This window comes from Desmodus rotundus, chromosome 7, assembly GCF_022682495.2.
Source record: "Desmodus rotundus isolate HL8 chromosome 7, HLdesRot8A.1, whole genome shotgun sequence".
Lineage (NCBI taxonomy): Eukaryota > Metazoa > Chordata > Mammalia > Chiroptera > Phyllostomidae > Desmodus > Desmodus rotundus.
Window position 1 is genome coordinate 68356083 of NC_071393.1, and position 27851 is coordinate 68383933.

General features: G+C 39.7%; 1 protein-coding gene across 4 annotated transcripts in view; it reads left to right on the forward strand.

Annotated features, from left to right (window-relative positions):
- Positions 1 to 27851, forward strand: part of FMN1 (formin 1) — a 403953-nt gene that overhangs the window by 114775 nt on the left and 261327 nt on the right. For 3 of the 4 annotated variants that reach the window (XM_053928167.1, XM_045201498.2, XM_053928168.1), the window contains one exon: positions 10071 to 10249. In XM_053928167.1, coding sequence (XP_053784142.1) covers positions 10071 to 10249 — 179 coding nt within the window. Of the gene's footprint in view, positions 1 to 10070; positions 10250 to 24892; positions 26997 to 27851 lie in introns of those variants that run through there. The other variant, XM_024567895.4, reaches the window with a different exon arrangement.

Sequence of the window (27851 nt, forward strand, 5' to 3'; positions counted from 1 at the left end):
AGATTATGTCCAGACTGATTAAGAAAATCAGCATGGGTTTGAAAGGTTACTGGAAATTAGTAATGGCAAAGAGCCATTATCACCCCTAGGTGGAAGGGTGGGGACTGTATCACAGGAAGCTGGCAAGGACTGGGGACAGGAAAGAGAGCCATGTAGCAAGAGCTATGGCTGCCAAAGAAAGTTGCCACATCCAAAATTTTGATCCAGCAAGTATGGAGTGATGCAACTTCTTTCTTCTTTTGCTCTTTACTTGCTAGACATTCCCCTCAGCTGTCTCATAGTCATTGGTTGTCTGTACTTGCTCAAGACCTAGGGACTAAAAGGCTGGTTGGGAGCTCTGAGTGCCTGTGAAAAGACACCAGCTTGAGCTTCTCTTGTAGGGTGGTCTGGGACAGCCATGTAGCAAGGAAGCTTCAGGGTCAGTATGTCCAGTTTCTTTTTCTTAACTAGTAATGTTTCTTTCAGAATAATGTTACATTACCTGCCTAACCCTAGAGACTAAAAGTGAGGGGAAAAAACCCTAAAGCTTCTGCATTCAACATCCAAGAAGCAAAGATTACTGAATCCTCTATGTCCTGTGACCTAACACCTACCAACTGTGCCAGATAAGCCTAAATGCAGGGAATAAGTGCTAAGATGCTGACCAGAGTGCCAGAGGCCAGTCGTTCAGCATTACTCAGGCTATAAATTCCCCTCCGATACTACTTTAGCTGAATCCTAAATATTTTCTACTTTCCCTTATTATTCCTCTTTGACCTGTGAATTATTTTGAAGTGGTGTCCAATTTCCAAATATTGGGGATTTTGCAGATAGCTTTCTGTTAGTGGTATATAATTTAATGCCATTGTGGTCAGTAGACATATATTTTATGATTTTGATAATTTTAAACTTATTAAGACTTATTTTATGGCCCAATATGAGGTCTGTTTTGATAAATTCCATATGCAATTGAAAAGAATATGTATTCTGTACTTACTGGATAGAGTATCTTATAAATGTCAATTAGGTAAAGTTGGTGGTAATGTTTTTAAATTCTTCTGTATTTCTATTGATTTTTCTCTCAATTTATTCTATTAATTACTAAAGGAAGAGTATGGAAATCTCCAAATATATGAATTTATGTATTTCTCAGTTTAGTTATAACAGATTTATTTGCTTCATATATATTGAAGTTCTTTTCCTAGATACAAACAAACTTAAAACTGTTATATCTTTTTTGGTAACTCCTTTATCATTATGGAATTTCTCTCTTTACCCCTGGTAACACATCTCATTTTGAAGTTTACTTTGTCTGATATTAATGTAGCCACTCAAACTTTCTGTGATTATATAATGAGTGTTCTCATTATATAAATTTTCCCATCCTTTTAGTGTTAATCTATTTATGACTTTCATATTTAAAATTAGTTTCTTGTAGATAGATAGCACATAGTTGAGTCTTGTTCTTTTTTAAACTCTGACTTTAAACTGGAGATTTTTAGGTGATATACACTTAATGTACTATCACTGTGGGTGGGTTTTAATCTGCCTTCCATTTGTTCTTTGTTCTCTTTTACATAATTTTCTGTTTTCTGTTGGATGGAGTACTTTCTAGGATTTCATATTATATCCACTGTTGGAGATTTTATTTTTAAAAACTGGTTATTCTAGAGTTATAATATGCAACTTTATTTTTTTCCTTTTTATTGACTTTATTGGGATGACACTGGTTAACAAAAATACACGAGTTTCAGGCGCACAGTCCCCATAGCCCATCATCTGTCCACTGTGCTGTGTGTTCTCCACGCCAGTCAGTCTCTATCTGTCATGTAGTTTACTTCAGTCTATTTTCAAATAATATTATATCATTTCTTTTAAATGTATGAATCTCACGACAGAATATTTTCATATCTCTCTCAGATGTGCTATTGTTGTCAATATTTTATATCTACATATATTATAAGCCTCACAATACATTTTGGGTTTTTTTTTGCTGCTGTTAATTGTATTTTTAAATAACTTTAATAATGAGAAAAATGTCTTATGTACTTATTTATATGTTTATTTAATTTTGGTATTTTCCAAATTTCCTTCTGGTGTTCTTTTTTTTCCTTTTTTGCATGAAAAAATTATCAACACATCCTATAGTCTAAGTCAATTGGAGATGAAGTGTCTAGCTTTTGATTGTATGATTTTTCTTTCATTTTGGAAGATATTTTTGCTGGATGTAAAATTCTAGGTTGAACAACAAAAAAAATAAAATTCTAGGTTGATTTTTTAAAATATTTCAGCATTTTTTGGTCTTTTTGTACTTTAAGCTTATCATTCCATTGTCTTCTGGCTTGCATGTTGTGACAAGAAGTATGAAATAATCTTTTTCTTTGGTTTCTTGTACACAATATTACTTTTTTCTCTTACTGCTTTGCAATATTCTTTTTTTATCATTGGTGTTCAGCAAGCTTATTTATTATGGTTTTCTTTATGTTTATTCCTCTTAAAGTTTATTGAGATTCTTTGATCTGTGGATTTATATTTATCAAATTTGGAAAATTCTAGCCAATATTTCCTCAAATATTTTTCTGTTTCTCTTAGATCCGTGCTTCTAATTTTACATGTGTTAGACTACCTGATAATGCTCCAGAGGTCACTGGGGCCCTGTTAATTATTTTCAGTCCAGAAAGTACCTGTTAGCCTTGGCAATCATTAGACTCAATTTGTTTTACATTTCTCAAGTACTATAACACTCTGCTGTTTACTATGGAATATCTAAAAGTAGTTGTTTCCTATATTTCATTTAGTTTCTAGTTGTTTATGGCGGGAGATTAGTTCTGGACTCTGGGTTCAGAACCTATTTCTACTACTTCCTGTTTGACCCTGGGCAAAGTTAACTTCTCTATTTCATTAGGTTTCTCACCTGTAAAATGGGTTTTCTTTATAAGTACCTTGCAGGATTATTGTGGAGATTCTCAATAATGTGTAATGCATATAAAGTTGTAACATACAGTAAATGCCCCATGTGTAGGACATCAATGGCCCTGAAAGAAATGGATGTGAGGGAAGAAAAGTGGAAATCAGGCCTCAGCTAAGATTGTTGGGGTAAAATGCAGGGCTCTTCTTTAGAACTAATGCCAGGTGGAAGAAGGAAGGTAGAAAAACTCTGGTGCCTAGAAGATCTGGTGCCTAAGATGCTTTTGCAAAACAGGGGCATTTTAAGAATCTGGCTGTTTCAGAAAGGCCACTACTTAGTTGCTCTCATGAAGAACTCATCATTTCAGTTCCAAATAATCGGGCAGTCAAGATAATTTTCAAACCTCTCTGGTTAGGAGGACAAAGTCTATTGATTAGCAACTAGACCAGCTCCATTGGCTCTGTGAAATCAGTTGTTGGTCAAACAGCTGAGATGGAGCTAAGGCTAAGGTGGAACTAATTCTATTAATTAACAATGTCTTGCCCTGGCTGGTTGCTCAGTTGGTTGGAGCATCCTCCCCATGTGCCAAGGTTGTAGATTCGATCCCTGGTCAGGGCATGTGCAAGAGTCAGCCAATGAATACATGGATGGGTAGAACAACTGGTTGATGTTTATCTCTCTCCTCCTCCTTCTTCTCCTCTCTCTCTCTTTCTCTAGAATCAATAAATTTAAAAACTAAAAAAATAAAATAAATAACAATGTTTTACAGAATTGAATATCAGAAAACCTTTGTCAGTGTGTTTCTTCCTTTTGATAATAGGGGTGAAATAATGAAATGTTCTTGCTTTGTGGGCAAGGACACCTGAAACCATATTTTGTTTGCAATCTCTTAAATGTTGACCCATAACATTAGCATATATGCCTTCTTTATTTCTTCATATTAATCTTGTTACATGCATTTGGTTTTTGTGAATCTCTTAAGATCATTTGGTTTTTGAAAGGAATTATTTAAAAAGTCATTTATTGAATATTATACACTTTTAACACAAAGCTTAGTCTTCTGTAGTTATTATATTTTTTACTATACCTTCTTAGCTATTAAGATAATTAATATTTATGTGATATCTCTTTAAGAGTTGGTTTCCCCATTCATGCAACTAAAATAATGTGACATAAGAAGGAAAAATGTTATTCAAGTTTATTTGTAGTGAATTCTATAAGAAATTTTTTTGTGTTCTTGTTCTTCACATCAGTATTTTTTGTTAATAAGTAAGTATATTCCTTATGACCAAAAACCAAAAAATTTTGATCACTTAGGAATTCAAAATACCAGCATCTAATTTCTTCAGCATTTATTATCTGAAAATGGAAAGAGCCTCTTGCTATCTCAGTAAACCCTACAACCTTCCAAATTTGATTCTTTCTTGGTCTTTTCTGCACCAAACCTTACTTAGATGCACCTGCTCCTACCTTCTATTCAGTTTGAAGCAGGGCATCATTTGTACTGCTTTAAATGCATGCCCCTGTTTCTCAGGTGTTAAAATATCCAGTATAACTTCAGTGTAAATGAGTCTTGACTTCAGTAATATTTGCTTCTCACCTAGCATCTATATTCTTCACAGGAAAGGATCATGGAAAGAGGTTAAGGTAATAATCATAACAATATATATTTGTCTACCTCTTTAAAATGCGACTTCATCGAAAGCTATGCCTATAAGTAATTTTATTCACGGCTCTAGGCTCATGTGTTCGGGTGCCACAGGGTGTCTGTGAAAGGCCCTGAGGAACTACTCTTTTTGGAGATAGTCAGCCGTGTACTTGGAGCTATTGCATTTGATGATGTAAATTCTATTTTTAGATCAGATCAGATTAGGCTTGAACAGATTTGGAAGGAGCTGCACTGGAGTGCTACCAGGAATTGTTATGAGCTTAATTATTTTCTCTTTGTCTACTTTGACAAAAAATAGTCCTTAACATGAGCATGTGATTTGTAATATGCTCTCATTGCATACAGGTTTCTTAAAACAGGGATTTGTTTGTATTCTTCATCAATATATCACCCCTGGCCCAGGAAAATATTCTTGGAAGAAAACAGTTTTGAGCACAGCTCAGAATCAGGTATATTCTTATTATCTTCACATTATTAATGAGGACATAAAGATTCAGGGAGGTTTAGTAATTCTACCAAGGTCAAACAACTAGCAAAGGTCACAGTGAGGAATTGAAACCACCTGTTAAACTATGCACATCTACTTCTTTCCCAGACCCCAATATTTCCATCTGTGGATTGGAATAGTAATTCTCTAAATAGCATGAAAGGTTTCCCTGAAACCTGGACTTTGGTACTGCCTTTGCCACTAGCTGGGTTTGTTGGAAATACCACAATCTTCCTGATTTCAGTTCCCTCAATTATAAAATGAGCAGGAGAGATATACAAAATTCCTTCCAGCTCCAATATTTATTTTATTTGAATTTAAAATATCAACAACCTTGCACTTGTTAATGGAAATAAATGGATGCTTTCCACATAGATTCTGAAACTGGCATAGCCCATTGCCTGCCCTTCCTACTTCCTGTTCCACTGACAGCCTTCCCCTGCCTCTCTGTACCTTCTACCTGTCTGTCCTGGCTCATAACTTCTCTCTCCACATACTTCTAGCAAGGCAAGTTAGAGGCTAGGATGGATAGATTAGAGGCTTTTTCAGAATTATATCTACTTAACAGATATTGTATCATTTAACATTACTAGAAATGAAAATGAGGGCAGAACTTGATTGTGTTGATCCCTAATTGACAGAAACCAGCCATAGAGACTACACTTTTGCCAAAGATCTGCCTTTCTAGATACAGACATGAATAATTGCACACCCTCTGTACAAGTACTTACCGATGTCACTTTCCATTAGCTACACATCCAGATTGCTGTCCGTCTTGCCTGTAAAGACTTGTTTGGACAACATAACAGAAGACAACCTGCTTACTTTTACGTATCGGTTCTGATTTTCACAGCTGGGAAAACGTCACCTTTTGGATTTATTTTAAGTCGACCGTGATGGATGACCTTGGGAACTACAGCATAGGAATAAAAACTCATGAGAGTTTCAGGCTTTTTTCCCCCTTTTCTTTGGAGGCATAACTACTTCATCATCGCTGTCAAGGGAGGTCTCGATATGACAGGAAATTTAAGAGAAAGGCTAAAAGGCACTTTTATGTTTGAAATATATATAAATCCATTTTCTCTTTGATAGATTCTTTAGATATTTTGATATATTCTTCTGACAACTAAAGGAAATACATTAAAAGGTAAATAAGTTAATTTTTCTGTAAAGAAATGTAGTATGTGTGTGCACCTTGTTATGAAGAGGAAATGGGTGTGCTATGAGTTTTTACTCGGTTTTTTCAAAATCTGATACATTGAATAATTGTTTTTAGTACAAATTACAAAATAAGATTATTGTAGTCTGTAAGCCTGCTCAGATGAAATGGTTTAAAGTTTTTAATATGTATAGTGCTTTTGGTGGGGGCAGATGATAGAGAGTGTATTAGACAGCTAGCTCAACAATGAACCCGAAATCTCAATAGTGAATATTCACAGCAAATATTTATTGTTCTCATTCATTGGCTTAGGAATTGGCTAAGGTGCACTTGATTTTACCTGGGTTCAGCTGAGGTTGGCTCCAGGCAGTAGGACTGACTATGTTTGGGTCTGCTCTGTGTGTCTAACGTCAGGCTCCCTAGGGCATGCTTGTCAAATAATGATGGCAGAAACACAAAGCAGGGTGTAAAAACACACAATGCCTCTTAAGGTCTTGGCTCATAATCGGCACACTGTCACATTGCCCACATTCAATTGGCCGAAGCAAGTCACAAGGCCAGGTCCAACATCCATGGGCCAATAGGAAGAGCTACGAACACAACTGGAAAAGGCCTTGGGTGCATAATACTAATACAGGGAGGGAGTAAAGAAGTGGAAACCGTAATTCAACATACCATAGGTAGATATAAACTATGAATACTGCCTTCAGTTGTAAATGGCATATTACCTTTCCTTTCTTTCTGCTTCCATTATATTGATAATTGACAGCAAAACCCCAGTCTGATGTTGTAGGTTAGCATCAGGAAGTGCAGCTCATCATTTGAATGGGCAAGACAAGCACAGACCTTCCAAGTGGCCCCAAGGTAAGTTGCCTTTCCTGTACTGTACCTGTGTTGTGTTGTTATTAATAGTGGTCAGCTATAAGAATTAACCTGTGTGCATATGTGTGGTCCATCGAGCAGTTGGAATGTCTTTGAGAAGCAAAAAAGCGATGAATATTGAGTAGAAAACAAATTTATAACATGCACATAAAAAGGTAAAGATATATGATTAAGTTGATAAGACCGCTTTAAGCTTTTTACAAAATGTTCAGTGAAAATCAAACACCTCAAAATCTGTTTGTATCAGAATAATAACTGACATTTGACTTTTGACAGAATATACTTACCTAATTTTAGGTAAGTTTTCCTTCTCTTTATTAAATTTATTCAGCTGAATAAATAGGCTATTACCTATTTAAATAAATTTAGGCATGTACTTTGAGTACTCGAAAAACTTATATTGGATTATTAAAACTTCCATGAAAAGACTTTAAAACTTTGTTATGTTCGTCCTAATGGCAAATTTGTCCTAAGTCCTTACCTACCTTGTCAGATATTTGAGAATAACATTTTAATGTTGCTTATTTCTGTCCTTGGTCCTTTGCCATCAAATTGATCTTCACTAAAATCACTATGCGTCATGGTTTTTACCTTGTCTGTTTCCTTCATAGGGATTTTGTCTGGTTAAACACTAGGTACTAGAGATTGACTCTTTAAAATTAAAACTATTTCCAAAATGCAGTTACTTTGTATTGTTTTTACATAAACTTCATGTTGTGCTCCCTTTGCATGAGGAGTGAATTGGATTGCACTTTGCACCGCATTCACGCAGTGTTGGCTGGCACTGTAGGGGTGTGAGTGGGTTTGCGTGCACATCTGTATTTTCCCTAAGACACCAGATCCTAGTTACTGTGGGGATTTACCTCTCTCTTATACCTAAAGGATGAACTTCTGCTCACCAGACAATGTGCCTTTGATGATCTAGATGTCTCACCTTAGGTGTTGTATATTATGTTCTCTGTGGTGTGTATTTTATGCTTTATGTCACTTTATTAACCAGTGTAAACTTTACCCAAAGCCGGAAGCTATTCCAAAATAAAATTGAAAAGTAGAGGGACTTAAAAGGAGAGGATTAGTCATTAATACATTTCTGAAGATAAGGTAGCATGGTGAGAGTATACCATAAATTTTAAAAGGCCTATTTCCTTGTTTCTTGCCCAATGTGAACAGAAATAGTCTAGGAGGGAGATGAGCCATATAATGGAAGTTAAAAGGGGTCTGCACTTTAATCTCTTCATCTATTTAAAGCATGGCCAGCAAAACCTTCCTATAGGGGTCACCAGGAAGATAAAGTGAAGGTCCATAACACAGTGCCTCTTCTGCGAGCGGGAGTAGGGCGCTCTGCAGAACAGGAGGCCCAAACAAAAGCCCTAGAGACTGTAGGCAGTAAGGGGCATATGGAAAGGATGGGGGCTAGGTGACTGAAAAGGCTTTCTTCTGAAGACATCTGGCTCAGTGAAAGGAAGAGGTTGGTTTTAATATTGTGGACACCCTATGTCTGCAGAGTAGACACCTAAGGTCCTGGACTCTCATTTTCTCAGTAGCTGTAGACAAGTGTTCCAGGGGCAGCTGTGGAGATGCTGTGACCTGCCTTGCGTTTCCCTCTGAAGTATTTGGAGAGCAACTAACTGAACAAGCAAACAAAAAGTAAAACCCAAACCTTGGCTGTTTTTAAATATTGTTTCATCTAAAATGCTACTCTGTTATAAAGGAGAAGCATGTTTTCACCTGATCCCTTTGTTAGTTGATTTATTCTTGGCTCAAGTGACAGCTAAGACAGGTTTTCAGCATGGTGGAAGTCATCGCTGGCTTTGGGTCACTGCCAAAGAGATGTTGTTACAAGGATTATGTGTAATAAACACCCTATCCTATAGCCAACAGTGATCTCTATTGCAAAAGTACACTGAACCTAAACCCTTAACTTCTACCAATTGCATAATATTTTGCCAAGGTGGCTTACCAGGAATTAAAAGAGGACTAGGCACTTGAGAGCTGTATGGGACTTAAGAGGTGATCTAACCTGGTGTTTTCCAAAAGGTGTTCCATTGGAACACTAGTGGTCTGCAACATGTTTATAAGGTGCCCCTTTAAATGGATTCTGTGGTCAAATAAGTTTAAAAAATACTATTATACAGAGTTTAGTTTCTTTACTAAAGATCATCTCAAGGTCTTTAATAATGCTAACATGAATCGTGGCTCCAACAGAGAGAGCATATACCTCTTTCTTCTCACTTATTGGACCACGCAGTCCTTTTGTTATAGAAAACACATTGTCATCACAGGAATGCCAGGCAGAGGCCACGTAGTCTAGTCGCTGAGAGCATGGCCTCTTGTATGTAACGGCCTGGGTTCACCACTTCCTGATGCTATGATTTTGAGCAACAAATTGAGGTTGATCAATCACCACCTCTTCCGATTCAGTTTCTTTCTTTAAAATGGGAATACTAATGATACCTACCTATAGGGTGCTTTTAAAATATTGAAGAGCAGGGCTAAGAACAATCCTTGGCATATACTTGACTGTTATTCTAACATTTAGATAAGAACTAGCATAACACCCTCCTTCTGGGGGTGAGGAAAGCGAGCTCCATATAGTTCACTTGTGCAGCCTCACTCATTCAACAAGCTGACCAAGTGCCAGTGTGCACCACTTATGACAATTCTGTTCCCGCAAATGAAGGTGAACATGGGGTAGTTCCTGCCCCAGGAGACACACACTAGTGCCTTGGCTCAGGTGACAACCCAGCCTTCTGACTTCTGTCCTCTAGCTCATTCCCTGATTCTACCCTGAGTGAGAATGATCTGTGTAACAAGAATAGGGAGCACTTTCCTAATAGACTTACTAGGAAAGCAAACTCTAAAAATATAACTTACAAAGGGAAGTAGGAGGTAGTATGAAGTGACCCACATAGGGAGTCCCCAAACATACTAGCTTGATGTTTTCCTGGACACTATGCCGCTGAAGGTCTTCTCTGTGTTTGTCTAGGCATCTCCTCCGAGGGCTTTCCCTGGGACTGCTTCAATGAGCAGTCAGCCACGAAAGACCTTCCTGTCAGGGATGGAGGTGCATGGGTCCTGGGCCAGAGAGCTGGACCAGCCTGTTCCTTTCTGCTGCATGAGGAGAGAGAGAAGACAAACAGAAGTGACTTGTACTTGGATCTCCATGTAAGTAGAAATCTTTGTGTTTGTGCTGTGTAGCCCACAGAGTTTCGTTTAATGTTCACTTAATGTAAACCATGTTTGTAAAGCTGCTGAAGTTTCATTTGGTGTGTGATTGGGGTAGGTAACTGTCTAATCTTGGTGACCTGAAATTTGTGTGATAGAAAGTGACTATATTTACAATTTATCTGAGCTATTCAGAGTCCTCTGTTCACATCATTTTTCTGCCTAAACCTCATGATGGGAATACTCATTTGATGCTAGCCACCTCTTAATATCATTTCTCTAAAAATATGAGGACATATGTTAGCTGACTGATAGGCTCTGGGTTCTCCAGTGAAATCCAAATAGCCTGTCTTTCTTGCACATTCCTAAACCTTTCTTTCTTTCCAGCTGCTCAAATAACAGGTGATCAGGTTGGCAGAAAATCTGCCAAATACAAGATGACCGTTTTAAAAAAACACAGCCTTCTTCTTTCTCACTCATTCTTGTATTCATTGACACAGAAGCACTGACTAACCTATACAAAGCAGTGGGCTGAGTTTTAGCTACTTCCACATTGTAGATGGCCTGATAGGATTGGTCAGACTGCCCCCATTCTCACTGCCCCGCTTCACCTCCCAGTTTCCTGTCAGACATGGGGGTGAGCATTAGGAGTCCAAGAAGCATTCCCCGACCCCTCCATTAACTCTCATGCCTGTTGACGCAATCTCGTGTTCCTGATTTCTTTGAATACTTTCCAATTCATTACTTTCAGGTCTGGAAGTATGTGTTTGATAAGTATGGGTTAGGTCTGTGATGTCCATATGGGTGTTGATTTTTTCAAGCAACCAGGAGCAGAACCTTGCACTTTTCATAACCACAAAACCATAGTCCCAATATGTCCTTGTAGAAAAGCATTCGACATCCCAGTCATTGTAAAAGGAGCTTTGGAATGGAACTGAAAGATGAAAAATCTATAACCCTTCATGACATGATGTGGAAGTTTGTAAAGCTTTTGTTTTGTCCCTGTATGTAGAAAGTACAGTTGTGTGCTTTGAGATGTGCTCAAGGTAAGAAGTTGGACAGCGACACCTGTTGGTCAGATTGCTCTAAGTCGGGCTTGCTGCAACAGCAGGCCTGAGGCGTGGAAGTGCAGAAATGGATTTTGAAAGGCTTTCTTTTTCTTTTGTGTATTTTAAAAATTATGTGTTTTTTTAGGCATTGGCTAAACTATGTATTCTTGGCTTTCCTTCTCCCCTGTGAATTAAATTATTTCTTAATTTTACTTAGTTTATTTTAATTATAGAAATCATACACAATCCTTTTAGAAAATTTGAAATATGTATTTAAATGGAAAGAAAAGAATAGTGTATAATCTCAGCAGCCAAGGACACTGTTAAAATTTGATATTTTTGTGTTTTTTATTATGTATGACATATTTTCAATGAAGAAATTTTTTGACATATAAACACAGGTTTTATATCCTTCTTTCTTTTTTTCTTTACCAATTATTTGTACATTGCTTACCCATGCTGTTACAAATTCTTTCTAGATATATCTTAAGTGAAAGCATATTATCCCACTACATCATATCCAAAAATTTATTTAATTATTCTCTATTATTGGATGTTGAAGTTATTTCCAGTCTTGGAATAGGATACTACAATTTAGAAGTAAAAGCACTGTCACACATATAATTTTTCCTATGCCCTTTCTCCTCCTAGTATTTTTAGGCTTTTGATACATATCATTGCATAAATAAGTTCTATCTCCTGAACCAGCCTTTAATGGCATATATGTGTATGTATATAAACAAAACAAATATAATATTTACATATATATCATATACAACATATAAATAATTATATTTATATGTGTTTATATAAATAACATATTTATATAAACACATATAAATACAGAATAAAGTATATAAATACTTATATGTTTCTTAGTCTTCTATTAATTATAAAGATAATTTCTTTTGCTTATTTTCTACATTAGCTTTTTTTACACTTTGGATCTTAAGGCTCCTCACCTCTAAGCCTTTTCTCCTCAGTAACCTTTGACTCTCATTGTTTTAAATGTTGATACTCTAAGTAAGATTTCCCATTTGAAAGGGTTCTAGTGATGTAGTAAAAGTTTACATCCTGTCAGTAATCACCACACCAGGACATCTGTCAACTGAGGGACTTTGAACACTAAGGTCAGGGAGGTGTTCATTACCATGTGTTGTTCGGGTCAGCCTGAAATGCCTGACAGCACCGCTGTGTCCCAGGGCCACCGTCAGAAAGTCACTTTCCTCAGCCCTTTCCCGTGGATGCGCTGCCACTTGGCAGTATGCAGGGGTGACAGCTCAGATAGTTAATAATCGGTGGGGGGTTGGCATCCACAGATCAGAATGGTCACTGGCATGAAAGCTGGTGCTACTATTCAGGCCTTCTATTCAATTTTCTTTCTTTTTTCTTTTGTAAAGGGCCAGAGTGGGAATATTTTAGGGTTTGGGGACCATACAGGTCTTGTGTTGCAACCACTCAATGCTGCTGACAAAAGTAGCCATAGAGAATACATACATGAATGTGTCTGTGCTCCAATAAGAGTTTATGGACATGGAAACTTGCATTTCATATAATTTTCAAATGTCAAAAAATGTTATCTTTTGATGTCCCCCCCCCACCCCAACCTCCTATCATCTAAAAATATAAAGCTTGCCCTGGCTGGTTTGGCTCAGTGGATTGAGTGCTGGCCTGTGTATCAAAGTGTCGCAGGTTTGATTCCCGGTCACAGCGCTTGCTTCGGTTGTGGGTCAGGTCCCTGGTTGGGGGTGTGCAAAAAACAACCACACATTGATGTTTCTCTCCCTCTCTCTATCGCTCCCTTTCTGTCTCTCTAAAAATAAATAAATAAATAAAATCTTTAAGAAAAACATAAAGGTCATTTAGCTATGGGCCATTCAAAAACAGGCGGTGGGCCAGATTTGCAGTTCGCCCACTGCCACTCTAGACCAGGGGTTGAACATCGCCCCCACTTCTACCCCTGGCTCGCCCAGTACTAGCTATGGCACCATGGGCCATACTTGCCTGCCTTCTGTGGGCTTCATTTTAAATGTGTTTTGACAGAATGGGGAGAAACAGGAACAGATGAAACAAAGTCCCTTTTAGCTATATTAGATTTCCTGATTTTATTATAAGAACATAAATCAACACAAGCAGTGATAATTACGTGGAATGCAAATCAGTTTACTTAAAGGAAACAAATAAATTTTAATATTCTCAATGTGACTCTTTGTTCTAATATGAGAAATAAGGTCACATCTCTCATAGGAGACCAAAATTTGTATATAGTCTCCGAAGTCTATTTGAAGGCACACACTTCTTTCTGCTTCTCCAGTGCAATCCCTCACCCCACACACATACACCAGTTTTACTGAGGTGTAATTGACATATAACATTGCATAAGTTTAAACTGTGCAACATAATGCTTTTACGTGTGTGTGTATTACAAAATGATCATCACAGTAAATTTAGTTAATGTCCACCACCTCACAGTTACCAGTTTGCTTTTTTCTTGCGATGAGAACTTTTAAGATCTACTCTAACAACTTTTAACTATGCAATACAGTTATAGTTATTAACTATAGTCACCATGCTGTACATTACATCCCTAGAACTTACTGATCTCGTAACTGGAAGTCTGTACCTTTTGACTGCCCTCACCCATTTCCTCTACTCCCCATCCCCCCATCCCCCACCCCTGTCAACCACCCACCTGTTCTGGTCCTTTTTCTTTTTCGTTGTCTGTTTCTGTAAGTTTCATTTGTTTTTAATTCCACATATAGCTGAGAACATATAGCATTTGTCTTTCTCTGTCTGATTTATTTCATTTAGCATAATGCCCTCAGGAGCCATCCGTGATGTGACATTCATCTTTCAGTCACTGAATTGTGAGAAGACCCCAGGGTCCCCGGGGAAATGGCAGGATAGACACTACAGAGATTGGGGGCAGCATGTGTTTACCAACCGGTATGCATTTCATTGTTTAAGTACCCAGGGCTGGTCTTGGTGCCACTTGGCTGAGTGTCACCAGACTACCCCGTGTAGAGAGGTGCTGTTCAGGAGATCATCCTCTCATACTGCTCAAGCAAATTCTGTGGGCCCTTCTGGGCGACCTACAAAACTCCTGAAAGACTAAACCCAGTGCTCAGTCAGTTCCACCTTTAGATACTGAGCTTGCTAAATATTCCATAGGATGAACTTACAGTGAGAATCACTTGCTGTTTTTCTGATACTGAAATTTAACCGATTGCCGTATATTTTATTTACTTAATCTAGCGACCCTAGGCATCACTTCTGGACATCATTCATATGCAACAAATGTGTGAATTGCCCAGGGTGGCATCTCGATGTGGTAAGCGCTCAGTCACCCCAGAGTGCCCATTTACAGAATGGACATTTTAAAGTTAGCCTTAAAGGGAAGGTTCTTATGTTCCACCAAATGAGAAACTACCATTAGCCATGCTCCTCGGTTATAAGAGCACTTTGAACCAGGTGCCAAAGGCAACTGAGTATGGACAGACTAGAGAGCAAATGGGGCTGAACTTCTTATGACAAGTGCAATTTCCTGAAAATCCCATTTGAGAGGAATACTCACTCTGAAGGATGGTTTATAAAATGTCTATAAACAAGGGACATGGGTGGGCTAGAAAGGCCACTAAAAAAGCTGAGACCTGAGATTGAAAAAAATATAGGAAAAGCAGAAAAAGTAACCAGTCATTAAGATCACATATTGTTTGCACAAATTCTGGAAGCAGGATTTTGCCTGCCAGCTTTTAAAACACAAACTCTGACCTCTTCTTGGTGATTCTGATTTCCAAGGATCATCTCAATTTTCTTCTCACCAGTGGGGCCCTGAATTATTCTTACTGAATTGGCCTAATTGGATGGGGAGGACATAGCATCAGGTTCCAAGTAATTGTATCTTATGAACGGAATGATATAGTTCCCAAGTCCACAACCAGCCTTTAGTGTCTCACCCAGAACAAACACTTCCATGTACTGATCACTTCCTAGGTGCCAGGCACCATCCTTTGCAGTTATCATGATACCCAGTGTACAAATATGGAGACAAGTTCAGTCAAGTCAGGGGCAAAGATTTGAACCCAAATGCTTAAATGTGAAGCCCCTCTACTTCTCCACTACTGTGGATGCTTTTTTTGTTTGTTTTCTTTTGTTTTTAATTTAAGAAACAAAGAAATCCATTTAATGGTTATGAGTTAGGTCCCATAATCAATGAGAAGGATTGAGAACCAGGCTCAGAATTAGTTAACTGAGAACTACAGCCAGATCACCCCTCAGACCTCAATCCAGTGACGAGTCTGCAACTGCTGCTATGCAACACTAGATGTCTCAATGTGCATTTGAAAAGATCCTGGCTCTTTAAAGCTAATGGGGAAACACTGATGGGAGCAGAATTCAGTCTTTCTACCTTTCTTTGCTCCTGAATGTCAAACTCCATAGCATAAATGAGATTCAACAGCAAAGAATATACAGTGCTCTCTGATTTGGTGCCTTTGCAGTAAGTACATGGAAGGGGCCGCGTCCTTGTCTTGTTTTCATGGAAGCCAATAAGAGCCTACAACTGATAGCTAAAGGCCACAGATGTATGTGTAAGTATTTGTGTGAGTGTGTGTGTGTGAGAGAGAGTGAGAAAGAGAAAGAGAGAGACAGATCACATGTCTGTTGGCTGTATGACAAATGATCAAGAAATGTTCTAGGAAAAAGACTAGCTGGAAGTGGTGAATTATTGATTGAATTGGAAAACTGCCTATTTTTTACTGTACAAACTCATCACTTTAAGTCATGATAAAACAACTGAAAAAAGTAATCTGATTTTACTTTCCAACCCCACGAAATTTAACCAGTTATCTGAAATTAGTACCAATTTTGAAATTAGTGTGGAAGGTTGTTATCACATTTAATTAAATAGAAATCCTCAAAATATGCCACAAAGTTCAGTTCTTATGCCATTTCCCTTGCTTCACATAAAATCTACCTGTCCTTCTCTATATACGATAAGATAAGGGCAAATCTAACATCTCAGATTTCTTTGTAAAACAAAAGGAACAGTAAGTTTGGCTTAATTGTGAAACAACCTACATGGTTAATGGAACTGTGAAGCTCACTTTTCTCGGATCCTGATAATGCTTACTGCGCTCATTTCCCCTTTGCCTTTTCTGACATGACATATAATAGCTGCTCATGGAAAATTTGGACCCTTGAAAGCGTACACAGAGAAAACTTTGTATCATGCTTTCAGAGCCTGAGAGACCACAGAATAGAATTGAGCTTTATAAAAATGTTGAGAAATTTATCTAGGCATTTTATTTAAATGAATTCAAATATTGCAGCTGAAATATTTTATTTGGTTTCTGTAAAATTCAAAATAATTGAATTTTTTCATCCCCTTTGAACGAGTTCAGTTTTTCCAGCCTCCCTTTTCTGTCTCTCACTACACATGTCATTTATGTTCCATGTGTGTTTCTGAAAAGCACTTTCTTTCCTCTCTCTCCAGGATAAAAATGGTGATTTGTGGTTAAAATTACAATCCCACACGACCCATTTAGAATTTGAAATGCAGTAGCCTTTGCCTAGAGAACATTTGAGAGCATTTCTAAGTTAACATAAGGTTCCAGGTGTTATGGCCCAGTTGGTTTTTTCTTTTTTGTCTTTTTATTTTTGCAGACTTCAATTAAGCCATCTTGACTTATTATTATTAATCTAAATTGGGTTAAGAACTGTAGCTACTACATAAATGTCCTGAGATGAACATTACAAACTTCCCTTTCATTTCTTTAGAATATTTCATGATGTTTAAAGTGTTGAAAATGACAGAAGTGCTATATATACTTGTTTTGTTTAAATAACAAATTAAAATAATGTACAAAATGGAGGCAATAGTGGATATGTTTTAAAACTATGGAAATGCAACTCTTTTGGTCCATGCCACCATGCAGACTCCGTAATGATGGTGGCCACTCTCCCGAGTGTGCGAATCGAGCAAGCGTTAGGACTGTTAGCATACTGAATTCTTAGGACAGTCCTTATGAATTAAATATTTTTCTCAGTTTATACATGTAGTCACTGGCTCATAGAAGTTAAGAAACTTGCCCAAGTAACACAGTGTGTGACTAGTAAGTAATATCTCTTATTGAACACATCTCTTACTCAAAGCCATAGCTCTTGCCCCTCCTCTACTTTCTCCTGCCCTCTCTTCACCTGTGTTCAAGGATGGGATCATAGTTCTGGCAATGCCTAGATTACTTTCCCTTCTGTAATTTTAATACATTTTTATTTGTTTCTATATTTCTTCTCTTAAAATGACTAAATTATGTGTGTATTAACTTTAAGGAATCATTACAGATAAGATCAGAGCTCATAATCTTTGTGTTCTCTGTAAATTCCTCCTAACTTACAGTAGCCATCGGGTTCTGTAACCATGTGATTTATTCAGCCCCCATTCTGATGTTTCAATGTGACAGAGAACTGTTGCACAATACTATAGATCTTTGACTCATTATAATGAAAAGAATGCACATTTAGAATCAGAGCAACCCAGTCAAAATCCTGGCTTTGCTGCTCATTGGTTCTTTAATTTTATAATTGACCTAATTTATTTGAACCTCGGGTATTAACATCAACAGCAGGGTCCAAACAGTAGGTACTAGTAGGCTATTAATTAAAATTAAATAAAATTAAAAATTCAGTTCCCCAGTCATATTAGCCACATTTTCAGTGCTTGGAGGCCACCTGTGGCTAGTATCTACTGTACTGGATGACAGATGCAGAACATTCCCGTTACTCCAGGAACTCGCACTGGAAAGCACTAATCTATAAAATGAGGCCAGTGACACTCTTCTCCTAGAGTTATGGGGGGTGGGGATGAACAGACAAGAAAACTTGCGTAAAGAATTTATGATGGTGCTTACTTGGGACAAGAAAGACTCTCTGAAAAAATGCTGGTTCTTTCCCTTCTTTCCCATTACGCTTATTTTTCTTACTGACCTTCATTTTGTTTTAGGTAAATCTTCACCTTCCCTAATTTTTCTGTTGTCTCCTTTAAATTTACAAAATAATTAAAAATGATACCTGGGTCTTTGGTGTTTGAAGTAATATCTCAAGGTAACTTTTACTTTAAAAAGTTAAAGAAGGAAAGGAAAAAGATACCCAGCAGAGCACGGCCCAGGCTGGGAAGCAGGAGCACACGGCAGCAATAGGTTTGTGTGGTTTATTAGATTACAGATCTTCATCGAAAACTTTTATCATGATCGACTTTAGCCACGTGACATGCTTTCTGCAGGGACTTCGTGGCTTCCGTGGTGATTATATATGTGGGACACCAATACTATTCATTTTGGAAAAGCTCAAAACCTTTCAGAAACCTGTCCAGGGAAATCCTACGCCTTAAAGAATGCTCCTTTTATCTTTTACCCTCTCTGCCAGCTTCACAAACAAGCCCCAGCATTTCCTTTCCCCTCACACATTATTTTTGTCACTGGTGTAATGGTGCTAAGGGACCACACGTGCTGTATCATTATCAACCTCCATCAGCAGACCATTGAGAAAAGTATTTTCTTGAGAGAATCCAAATTCATGCATTTTTTGAAATGATTTGAGTTGGTTTAAAATCATCTTGAAGCACAGGAAAAACAATAAAGAACAGGATGAACTCTGTCACCTTCTACAGTGGCGACCTGGGAAAACTTCAAGCTAATTACTCTCCTCAGGTGACACTGATGGAAAAAACCACTCCAGAGAGCATTGGCCCTGAAACACCCCCAAGGGATCCCTTGAACGAATTTTGGTTTGGAACTCCATTCACTCATGGCACGGACGTGGTGTGGGGAGGCATATTTAGTAGGCCTTTCTATAATGAACAAACAATCCTCTTCAGCCCAAATGGCCCCTCTGCCCAAGTGCATATGTAGGGGAGGGGCACCTTCCTGCTCTGTCAGTTCATTAGTAATACTTGTTTCACATTAACAGTTAAAAAAAATTCTGTTGGGTGCTGGTTGATATCCCTAAAAAAGCTGTTTCTTTCCTATGAAAATGTAGCATGCCCATATAGCACAGGTGGCAAACACGAGGCCCGTGGGCCGAATCCAGCCCTCCACCTTGTTTTTCCGGCCTGGCACCTTGTTTCTACCCGGCTGCAGCACCTAGCTCCTTGCCCCTAGTTAAGGAGTAGTTACATTTATACAGTCCTAAAAGGCCGATGGGGCCCCTGGTGAAAATGAGTTTGACACCCCTGCCATATAGCACTTACTATGTGCCAGGCATTGATGAGAGAGTCAAATAGATAATAGTTTATTTAATGCTCTTAACCCATAAAGGAAGTACTTTTTTAATTCCTAGTTTCCAAGTGAGGAAACTGAGGTACAGGGAGCTTATATATTTTGCTGAAGGTCAATCTTCTTGATGGAGCAGAGTAGGATGTAAGCCCAGGACCCAGGGATAGGTTCTTAACTCTGCAACTGCTCTTGCTCCTTGATTGTTGAAAGATCTCAGACCCAGAGCTCTCTTTTGTCTTCCAGCTTCACCACAGCCTCCCTTCCAGTCTTCTAGTTTATTACCTACATTCCACGTATTTCCACAGAATACTTGCTACTGCTCAACAGAAAGAGGCCTTAATCACAGAGACCTGTTTCTGGAGTATGCAAGTGCAACACGTTTTCTTTTTTAACCAATTAGTAAAAACGTTGCTGGCTTCTGATAGGGCAACGCAGAGGGGCTGTGTTAAGTGTTGTGTTAGTTGGCAGGGGCAAGCCCCACCGGGAAGGCAGGGGACATGTTACAAAACTAAAGTAGAAGGGGCAGCCTAGGGAGGTTTCTGGCTTTGTCTTTCATTTGCCTTCATAACTCCATTTTGAAGATGTGGAAAATGAGCATAAAGAGGGTGCTATTCAGGAAGAAGGTAAGAAGACCACGTGCCAAGGCAGTAGTAGGGCTGTGATGTGGGCTGGGTGGAAGTTAGGGCACCATTTCAACCTTGCTGCTGCACTTGCACAGGGTGAACTGGTGCCAGTTATTTAGCTTCTCTTGACTTCAGATGCCTTCCTCTTTAAAATAAGAGGATTGAGCTAAGTGATTTCTAATATTTCTGTTCTAATATTTCTGAAGTCCTGTTCAGCCTCCCAACAATTTGATTCTACCCAAATTCTTCCATAACCTACATACCTCATTCATTTAAATGTCTTTTGGAGTACTTGTGATGTCATAGTTTCCTTAGATCTCAACTTCATTTGATAAGTTAACACATACTTCCTGAACCCCCAAAACCCATCTTTACCCATTACTCCACTCATACCTTTATTCATAGTTTACTTACTTTTCCCACTCTTCTGCTCTAAACTTTTGTTTTTCACAGAAATAGATTCTACACTTTTACTTACCCTTACTAATTTTAACTCCACTTTCTACTTGCTGTCTCAAGCAATCATCACATGAACCTCGTGGAAGCACTTTAGGAAGGTGGAAGCAAGCAGTCATTCAGATCAGGCCCAGACCTTGAAATAAGTTGGATAACATGGGAATTAAGCAGCCTGATGCTGTGAAATGTAATCTCATTCGCTTAACTGTTCCTGTGCCTTTCTGGGGTTTTATGAGAATGTGGGAGGGAATTATCTAAGGTGAATGATATGAGGGAAGGCCACACGGAGTAAGGGGAAGTGGTTCTAGGAAGTTTTCCTTTTAGGCATCTTCCAATTTCTGCAAATTGATTTTTTTTTTAAGTGTTTAATGCTGATTAATCTTGTGTGAGTCAAGGAGCTAGGTTCTATTGCTCCCATGAGGTGGTGTGTCTTTTTGTTGCAATCACTTTTTTTTAGACTTATCTTACCAGGTATCTCTTTGCTAGACTGATATTCTTATTGCCATGAGGTACAGTTGGCTGCAGCCTCAATTGGATAGTGAGATGGACGGGAGAAACATAGAAAATTCACTGGTACTAATTCTCCACACAAGTAGGTACTAAGTTCCATTTTCAAGTGGCTGGGTACTGATTGTTTCTTTAACAAATAATTACAAAGAACATCATGTGGGTCAAATGCTACCTAATTATTTATCATACCTGTTTGATCTTAGCTGTCTGAGGCAGATTCATTTTTTATTTGGCCTCCTGCTCAAGTGTAGCTATTAGAGAGCTTAAGTGTCTTGAGGTCAGAACAAAAGAAAATCAGGTAATGTTGCACAGGTGACAGTCTTGGCTATCCCCCGTTTCGGGTAGTAGGCGCTTAATAACAGAATAAGACAATGAGATGCTATTTACATCTAAGAAAAGTGACTACCGCATTTTGCTGTGTATAATGAACACTTTTTTTGCCCAAATTTTTGAGGGGAAAATAAGGATGCATATTATAGAGGGGCATAATGATTCCATACCACGGGTATAATAATCCTGTGTATAATGTGCACAAGAACGTTGGTGCACATTATACATGATGCACAAAATACGGTATTCTCCCCCACCCCACAAATATTACAGCATTAAATAGAACCGCTTTTCAAAGCAACTAAGATCAAATTTGTAGTTGCTTATTTGAGCATTACAGTCTGAAACATTTTTTAATTCCCTAAATGACCAGAAATAGTAATATTTTTCATGGTCATGAGAACCAGTGGCCTGAAAGAGTGTCAGTATTCAAAGATCTGTTTGAACTACCATGCCGTTCCTTCTTCCTCATCTTCATAATGAGGTGGCCACTGCTTGCTTTCATTCAGAATTGTTTTAGGTCCACCTATTGCTGTTTGGGGTTTGAAGTACTTGGTTATAGCCTGTGAACAGAGTCACCTCTTTCTTGGCTGCTTTCCCCTATTAAGCTATACATTTCATGAAGGTTTTGGAGGGCTGGAGTTTTTTTCATCTTTATGTCCCTGGAGCTTTGTACACAGTTGGTGCTTAATAATGATTGTTGGGTGGATACATCATTGTGATAGGAGCCCATTTTGTGAATGAAGGGCAACTGCATGGACAGAGGCTGGAACCTTCTTTCTGTGTTTGAGTCCAGAGAATTCTGTGTGTTGATTGTGAGCAATGGGAAAGCCCACTAGGAAATTTTGCTTAATTTTTCTAAGCAGCCCCTCTAGATTATTTCCTAAATTACATCAAGGAAAAAGAATGGTCATTCTCACCCTGGATGCTGTGGCTCAGTGGACGGAACACTGGCTTGCAAACCAAAGGGTCACTGGTTTGATTCCCAGTGTAGGGCACATGCCTCGGTTGTGGGCCAAGTCCCCAGTAGGGGGCATGTGAAAGGCAACCACACATTGATGTTTCTTTCCCTCTTTCTCCCTCCATTCCCCTCTCTAAAAATAAATCAATAAAATCTTTGAAAAAAAAAGAGTGCTCATTCTCATTAAGTTTTTTGTGAGGTCAGTCTTCTGTGTCATCTCAGAGGGTAGAGTACGTCACATGTCCTGCTGAGACCACCAGCCATGTGGCCTGACACTTCTTTACATTTCTTGGCTCAGGTGTGTATGTCATCCGATTTGGGCAGGAGGCAGAAGTCAAGGTTTTAGAAGAGTGGTTAAGAGTGTGGATTCTGGAGTCGTATTGCCTGGATTCAAGTTCTAACTTTACCACTCACCAATGCTGTGAACCTGGGGAAACCACTTTATTTTGTTGTGCTTCCAAATAGGAAAAAGAATAATCCCAACCTCATAGTTATGCGTATCAATCAGTTAATATAGAACAGTACTTGGTGAATAGTAAACACCTAATAAATGTTAGATACTATTACCATTCTCTACTCATTAGCTGTGCAACCTGGGGCAGTTATGCTCTCCTGCCCACAGTTGCTTCACTTTTAAAGTGAACCTAAAAATAACTTACCCACCTTGAGATGCTAGAATCAAATCATCTCCTGAGACCCAAGACTTGTCCCACTTTCCATGATATATTGGCATCGTGGTTATTGAGAGGATTCTGAGACTTTATAATTCTGCTCCACATTGTAGTGTAGAAGGGACAACAAGGCTTTCCAGTTTATGTCCCATGTTGCCCAAATCTGCTGAGGGTTCTTGAAATATATTCTGGAAATCAGAATATGATTTCAGAGGGTTCTTGAAATCAGAATATTCTGGAAATCAGGTATGTCTGAGAAAATGGATATTTTTCAGTTTAAGAAAGAAAACACCAAATATGTGCATGTCTCCTCCCCTCACTGGTATATTATCATAGAAGGCTGATCTTATGAATGAGCTGGTGTGATGATTCCTTCTTTCCTCAGGCTTGAAGAAGCAGAAGTCTGATTTTATCAATGCTCATTTTCTCTAGACAGGAAGCTTCTTCTGAGACTTAAGTGGCACCCATGCATATTCTGTATGTGTGGTGCCCTTTTTGATCGTGTGTGTTGTAGTTGATCATTCCAACATATGCTAGGATCAGCAGCAAACAGGAAAGTATCTATTTAGACACAAGGTCAAACCAGGGATTAGGAAGTACTGTCTTCACTTTCCCATAGGGATTGATGGAATATATTATATTATGTACCCTTTTTCTGTATGAGGGGTCCTTTTGGACACGTTGCTAGAAATGTGTTATTGCAACCAGAATTTCTCTGTATTAATATTTATTGGGGAACATGATACAAGTTATCAGTGTAGGACCCATAGCCATTCTCTGCTACAGAGAAGGTAAGGCTGTCCTTTTGCTTGTGGCAACAACTTCTGTTTTGCAGAATAAATTGCCTTTTGCATTTAACATTGGGCTCAATCTTCTCACAGTAGTGCTCAAAGAGAGCCGGTGATTACTATTAAGCCCTGATTACTATTAAACCCTGATACCTATTAAGGCCATTTCACTTTCCTGATCCAGCACAGTGCCCAGGTGCTCACTGAATGCCTGCTGACTGGACAGGATTTGAAAGAGAAACACCGAGACCCTCAGGTACAACAGGAAGCCGTCCCAAGAGGCAACCAGGCAGCTGGGAAACAGGACTGCAATTTTTCCATGACCTGAGTTGCCAGGTTCCCAGCATATAAACAGAGTACTGGGAACTACTTTGAGCTGATGTTGGGTAGTTGATTTGTCTGTCCCATTTTTGTTTTAGGCAAATTGGGTCTGTGATAGAGACCCGACTGATAGGGACCTTTCAGATGTTTTGTCCCTTAGGGGAATGTGGCCCTTTGGGGATCTTTGATGAATTACCTTGCTTAACAAGGCAGGTTGTGTGTTACCTTGTACCATTGCCAGGTTACATTTAGTTGGTTGGATCACTGAAGCAGAGAGAGGTGCCCTTTGGCTCCCAGGATTCCTAAAAAAGCCAGGAAGTCAGAGCTGCTGAAGAAGCCCGAGGTTGGCAGGGAGTGTGCGGGGGTAACCACTCCTGGGGGGCTGGGGCTGTTTACTCTGCCGCCCTCAGGCCGGTGACCACGGGCGTGGCGGGCGTGCTTGCCTAAGTACCTGTTTGCGGAGCACTGAGACACCAGTGCAGAGCTAAAACAGCAGTAATCTGAAACCAGTCCTGTTGGTTTTCCTTCCCGGGTCCCACAGCTAAAATCTGCATGCCAGATGAGACCTGCAGGGAAGCGGAAGAAAGCACTTTAAAAAAAAAACAAAAAACTTCAAGGGCAGTAAGTTAGCTGCTTTTGCATTCCAGGCATTTTGAGATCATCTATTTCTTTCTGTACTTTTATTTCTTTGCTTTGGGCTTTGTGCGTGACTGTTGATCTGTGTGCCCTGCTAGTTTTTTGTTTGTTTGTTTGTTTTGGCCTGGATGACCCAGGCTTCTGACCATAAGTTAGATGGCAAAGCAGGGCCGTAATAAGTATTTCAGTCATTTTCTGCTGATTCAGTTTTGAATTTCTTGGGCTGCTCCGGGGGTGGTGGAGGCCTGTAAGGATCAGCTTGCCGGCTCAGCACTTCTGGAGCCACTTGCTCACCAATGAGGAAGTTAAAAGCAACCAGGAGAAAGACAGGCACTGGGGCGGAGCTGTGGTGAAGTCCTGGGCTGGGATGACTGGGACAGGCTGACTTTCCTTACGACAAAAAGCCTTTTGTCCACGGGAATAAATGCGGAAGTCCCAGAAGAGCAGCTGTGTGTAGTAAGGTGCGCAGCCTCGCTGTGCCTCGGGGCACAAAGCTCCGCGGACTTTTTACAGTTGCCCTGGGCGCACCCTCGTCGCACACACCGGAAGGAGAGCGCGGTGGTGACTGATCTGAAGGAGACCGGGAGTGCTGGCTCTGCGGCCGGGAGTCTGGCTGCCGGCTCCTGTTGCTCTCTGTCCTGTAAGTTAAGAGCTGATGGAGTGGATAAACTGAGAGCAGGGGAAGGTAACACAAGTCAGAACTTCCACTGGGGGCATTAATCCGAGACATGGAGGACGGTGGTAAATCTGTGAATGGCAGTGATGTCTCAGAAACAGACAAATCTGAAGCTGGAGCTGACATCGCTCAGTCCATCCTGAGCAAGTTCTCCATGAAATCCCTGTTTGGGTTTACGAGTAAATTGGAACCTGTGAAGCCTGAAGAGGAAGACGTGGTGCTGAAAGCATTCCACAGTGTAGTTGTGGATCCCACCTCTCAGCGGGATGATCCCAGCAATGGTTCAGATCAGCAGGAGGCAGAGGCTCAGGGTCCACCTGACCTCAGAAATGAAGGGAAGCCTGCGAGGGTGGGGACAGAGATGGAGTCTGAGGGAAGTCAGAGAAAAGTGGAGTCAGAGGGAAGTCAGAGGCAAGCAGAGGCAAGGATGTCTCTCCCTGGTCAAGAGCTTCTTTCACTCACTGCTTTGAGCACAGATGATGTCCTTTTGGTTCGTGGGACCCTCGTGAACACCACCAGTGATTCTGAATCTGATGATGGTGGGCAGGAGCCAGAAGACGGAAGCAACACCAATGGCCCAAAGTCCCCTGTTATTGTTTTATCTAAGCCATCTGAGAAGCCCAAAGAAAAGCCAGGAGACTGTAGGGAAAATATTGCCACCAGGGAAAGGGATGACGCAGAGCTGGGTGCAGAAGGTCCTCAAGGGACTCCCCCTGAGAAATGTAGCAAACTGGAACCTGGTGATGGTGGTCCTCAGATGGAGCACAGCCCCAACCAGGTGCAAGCAGAAGAAGGCTCCCAAGTTCTACCTGTGGTAACGGACTGGAGCTTGAGTGCTGGTGTCACCGAGAACACCCCTTCTAAAAAAGAACTCCCTGGAGAGAAGTCATTCCAGCTTCCAGCTTTTTTTAGTGGGCTTCGTGTGCTGAAAAAAGGGGCTCCAGCTGAGGGTGGGGAGACCATCACAGAAATTAAACCGAAGGATGGGGATTTGGCTTTGCTCAAATTGACCCAGCCCGTTCACAAGTCGTTAGCACAGACAATGCCACAGACAGTGAAGAAGACTGCGGAGAAAGCAAGTGATCTGAAGGCCACTCCCACTCTCTTGGAGCAGCTTTCCCAGCTACTCAGCATTGACATGCCCAGAGCCGAACTGAAGGCAGAAGACCCTGAGCCGCCCCAGGAAGAAGAGATGGGCTGCAGTGCTTCCCAGGAGAGCCAGAGCGGCCCCGGAGAAGCCCCAACCCAGGGTGGAGAGGTCAAGCCAAAGCCACCAGAAACCGCGCTGGAGGCCTTTAAGGCCTTGTTCATTCGTCCCCCCAAAAAGGGGACCACAGCTGATACCTCTGAGCTTGAAGCTCTCAAGCGCAAGATGAGGCATGAGAAGGAGTCCCTAAGAGCTGTGTTTGAACGGTCCAAGTCAAGGCCAGCGGACGGCCCTTCAGATTCAAAAAGCGTATGTAGAATTGGGTTTTGCATTTTGTCATAAAATGTGCTGCTGCTGTATTTCTTTTGAGGTTTCCTGTCAAAGTGAATCCTGTCACCTATTGTTAATGACTGTCTTTTAGGGGAAAGATGATTATATTGAGATTGCCCTTGTAAGGAGTATGGAGTTGGACAGAAGTGTTTTCTTTCTTCCTGATGTTTTTATGGATTGTTATAAGAGAGATACATGTAAATATGTGCTGACGGGAAAGGAAACCTGCCAGTCAAGTTTAAACATTAACAGTAAATGTTCTCACAAAAACTAAGCAGCATGAGGATACGATGCATTATGGAAACATAGCCCAGATTTCCTCACCACTTAATTATATACCTTGGTGAAAAGTGTTTTGCCTTTATACGCCTACTGTTTGGCGGATGGAATACTTGTTTGTGATGTAATTTAAATGTTCCCTGTCGGTTACAAGGCATTCTGATCGAGCACTGGATTTAAAATGAGACCTGAATTTAAATTCTAATAATGCCATTTACTATCTCTGAGCCTCAATCTTCTCAGGAAGAAAATACACAAATAACCCTCATTTTATATGGTGGTTGTGAAGCTTAAATGAAGTTCGTGTATGGTAACTATCTACCTAATAAAAGCTGTTATTCAAAGGAAATTAATTCAGTAATTATAGAGACTACCTGTCCAGTAGATTTTAAAGGTTCCTAAGGATAAAAAGTAGAGTTTCTTGGTTTGTGTCAACTCAGAATACAATTATTCCCTTTTATATATTTAATCAGTTAAAATGCTAAAAATTTTAAAGCCTTTGAAAAAATTATTTTGAACTGTAGTTAAAAGCTAAACACAATATAACACTTGCAT